This window comes from Oncorhynchus keta, unplaced genomic scaffold (genome assembly GCF_023373465.1).
Source record: "Oncorhynchus keta strain PuntledgeMale-10-30-2019 unplaced genomic scaffold, Oket_V2 Un_contig_5502_pilon_pilon, whole genome shotgun sequence".
In the NCBI taxonomy this organism is placed as follows: Eukaryota; Metazoa; Chordata; class Actinopteri; order Salmoniformes; family Salmonidae; genus Oncorhynchus; species Oncorhynchus keta.
In genome coordinates, this window is record NW_026288329.1 from 32,501 (window position 1) to 35,000 (window position 2,500).

The 2,500-nt window shown below is 51.1% G+C and overlaps 1 protein-coding gene across 1 annotated transcript in view; it reads left to right on the top strand.

Moving 5' to 3' along the window:
* Positions 1–2,500, top strand: part of LOC127925366 (thyrotropin-releasing hormone-degrading ectoenzyme-like) — a 78,168-nt gene that overhangs the window by 25,691 nt on the left and 49,977 nt on the right. Inside the window, exon 4 of the mRNA XM_052510257.1 lies at positions 630–777. Within this exon, the coding sequence (XP_052366217.1) occupies positions 630–777 (148 nt within the window). The remainder of the gene's footprint in view (positions 1–629; positions 778–2,500) is intronic.

Consider the following 2,500-nt stretch of genomic DNA (forward strand, 5'->3'; position numbering starts at 1 on the left):
CGACCAGGGTTGCTTACAGAACGCCTGGACCCGGCCCTGGCGGTATAAAGTACTTCTCTCTTGCTTTGGACCCACAGCACTTCCTGTCTGTCAGTAGACATGCGGGTGGACGGGGGCATGAATAAAGTACAACACCATGTGATGTGTCAGACTGTCTTTTGGGCCCAGCACCCTGTGGAGAAATGGAGAATGTGCACATCAGCATTTCACCGACACACTCTTCAAATCAGCTCCATGAGGATGCCCTTCTCTGATGATGGACACCTCTCCTCCCCTCTCCTCTCCTCTCCTCTCCTCTCCTCTTCTCTCCTCTCCTCTCCTCTCCTCTCCTCTCCTTTCCCCTGCCCTCCACAGAACTTTCCCTACGGTGTTAGAGGATGTTACCTATCTCTTTCTCTGCAGGTCGAGATACCTGCCCCAGAACTCTCTAGTCTTACATATTTTATATGGGATATGCACCTTTTCCATTTATCTATCCGCAGGGTGGGCAACCTGCCCCAGAACGCACTTCTCTTCCCTGATGTTGTGTCGTACATAAGAACAGCCCGTAGACGTTGTATATTGGCCATATACCACACCCCCTCGGGCCTTACTGCTTAATGAACCTACTCTCTCTCCTCTCCTGCCAGGGCTGGCTACCTGCCCCAGAACGTGCCCCTCCAGATCATCTGCTACCTACCCCAGGAGAGAGAGTTCCTCCCCTGGCACGCTGCCAGCCGCTCCCTCTACCAGCTGGACAAGCTGCTGGACCGCACAGAGGACTACAGCCTCTTCAGTGTAGGTTATAACCTCTGACCTCTAAACCTGACCCTGACCCTAATCAAGCTGCTGGACCGCACATAGGACTACAGCCTCTTCAGTGTAGAAGTTATAACCTCTGACCCTAATCCTAACCCTGACCCTGACCATAGCACTCCAACTACAGCCTCTTCGTAGTTTATAACCTCTGACCCTAATCCTAACCCTGACCATAACCCTCCAACTACAGCCTCTTCAGTGTAGGTTATAACCTCTGACCCTAACCCTAACCCTAACCCTGACCATAACCCTCCAACTACAGCCTCTTCAGTGTAGTTTATAACCTCTGACCCTAATCCCAACCCTGACCAGCCTGTTTGGTACAGCTGGTGCCCTCTCAGACCCCCTCTAAAGACCCCGGCACCTTTCTGTGGATCAGGGTTCAATGTATTGAGGAGCTTCTGCCCAGTACTATAAAACCTATGTACTAATGCCCCCACTGAGCCCCAGTACTATAAACCCTATGTACTAATGACCCCCACTGAGCCCCAGTACTATAAACCCTATGTACTAATGCCCCCACTGAGCCCCAGTACTATAAAACCTATGTACTAATGCCCCCACTGAGCCCCAGTACTATAGAACCTATGTACTAATGCCCCCACTGAGCCCCAGTACTATAAACCCTATGTACTAATGCCCCCACTGAGCCCCAGTACTATAAACCCTATGTACTAATGCCCCCACTGAGCCCCAGTACTATAAAACCTATGTACTAATGCCCCCACTGAGCCCCAGTACTATAGAACCTATGTACTAATGCCCCCACTGAGCCCCAGTACTATAAACCCTATGTACTCGATCACCCACTGAGCCCCAGAACTATAAACCCTATGTACTAATGTACCCACTGAGCCCCAGTACTATAAACCCTATGTACTAATGCCCCCACTGAGCCCCAGTACTATAAACCCTATGTACTAGATCACCCACTGAGCCCCAGAACTATAAACCCTATGTACTAGATCACCCACTGAGCCCCAGTACTATAAACCCTATGTACTAAAGCCCCCACTGAGCCCCAGCACTATAAACCCTATGTACTCGATCACCCACTGAGCCCCAGCACTATAAACCCTATGTACTAATGCCCCCACTGAGCCCCAGTACTATAAACCCTATGAACTAATCCCCCACTGAGCCCAGTACTATAAACCCTATGTACTAGATCACCCATTGAGCCCCAGTACTATAAACCCTATCTACTAATGCCCCCACTGAGCCCCAGTACTATAAACCCTATCTACTAATGCCCCCACTGAGCCCCAGTACTATAAACCCTAATTACTAATGCCCCCCCTGAGCCCCAGTACTATAAACCCTATCTACTAATGCCCCACTGAGCCCCAGTACTATAAACCCTATCTACTAATGCCCCCACTGAGCCCCAGTACTATAAACCCTATTACTAATGCCCCCACTGAGCCCCAGTACTATAAACCCTAATTACTAATGCCCCCACTGAGTGTCAGGAAGGGAGGGAGAGTGTCAGGGGAGGAGGGAGGGAGAATGTCAGGGAGGGAGGGAGAATGTCAGGGAGGGAGGGAGGGAGGGAAGGAGGGAGGGATTTTCAGGAAGGGAGAGAGAGTGACAGGGAGGGAGGAGAGTGTCAAGGAGGGAGGGAGAATGTCAGGGAGGGAGGGAGGGAGGGAAGGAGGGAGGGATTTTCAGGAAGGGAGTGAGGGTGAGTGTCAGGGAGGGA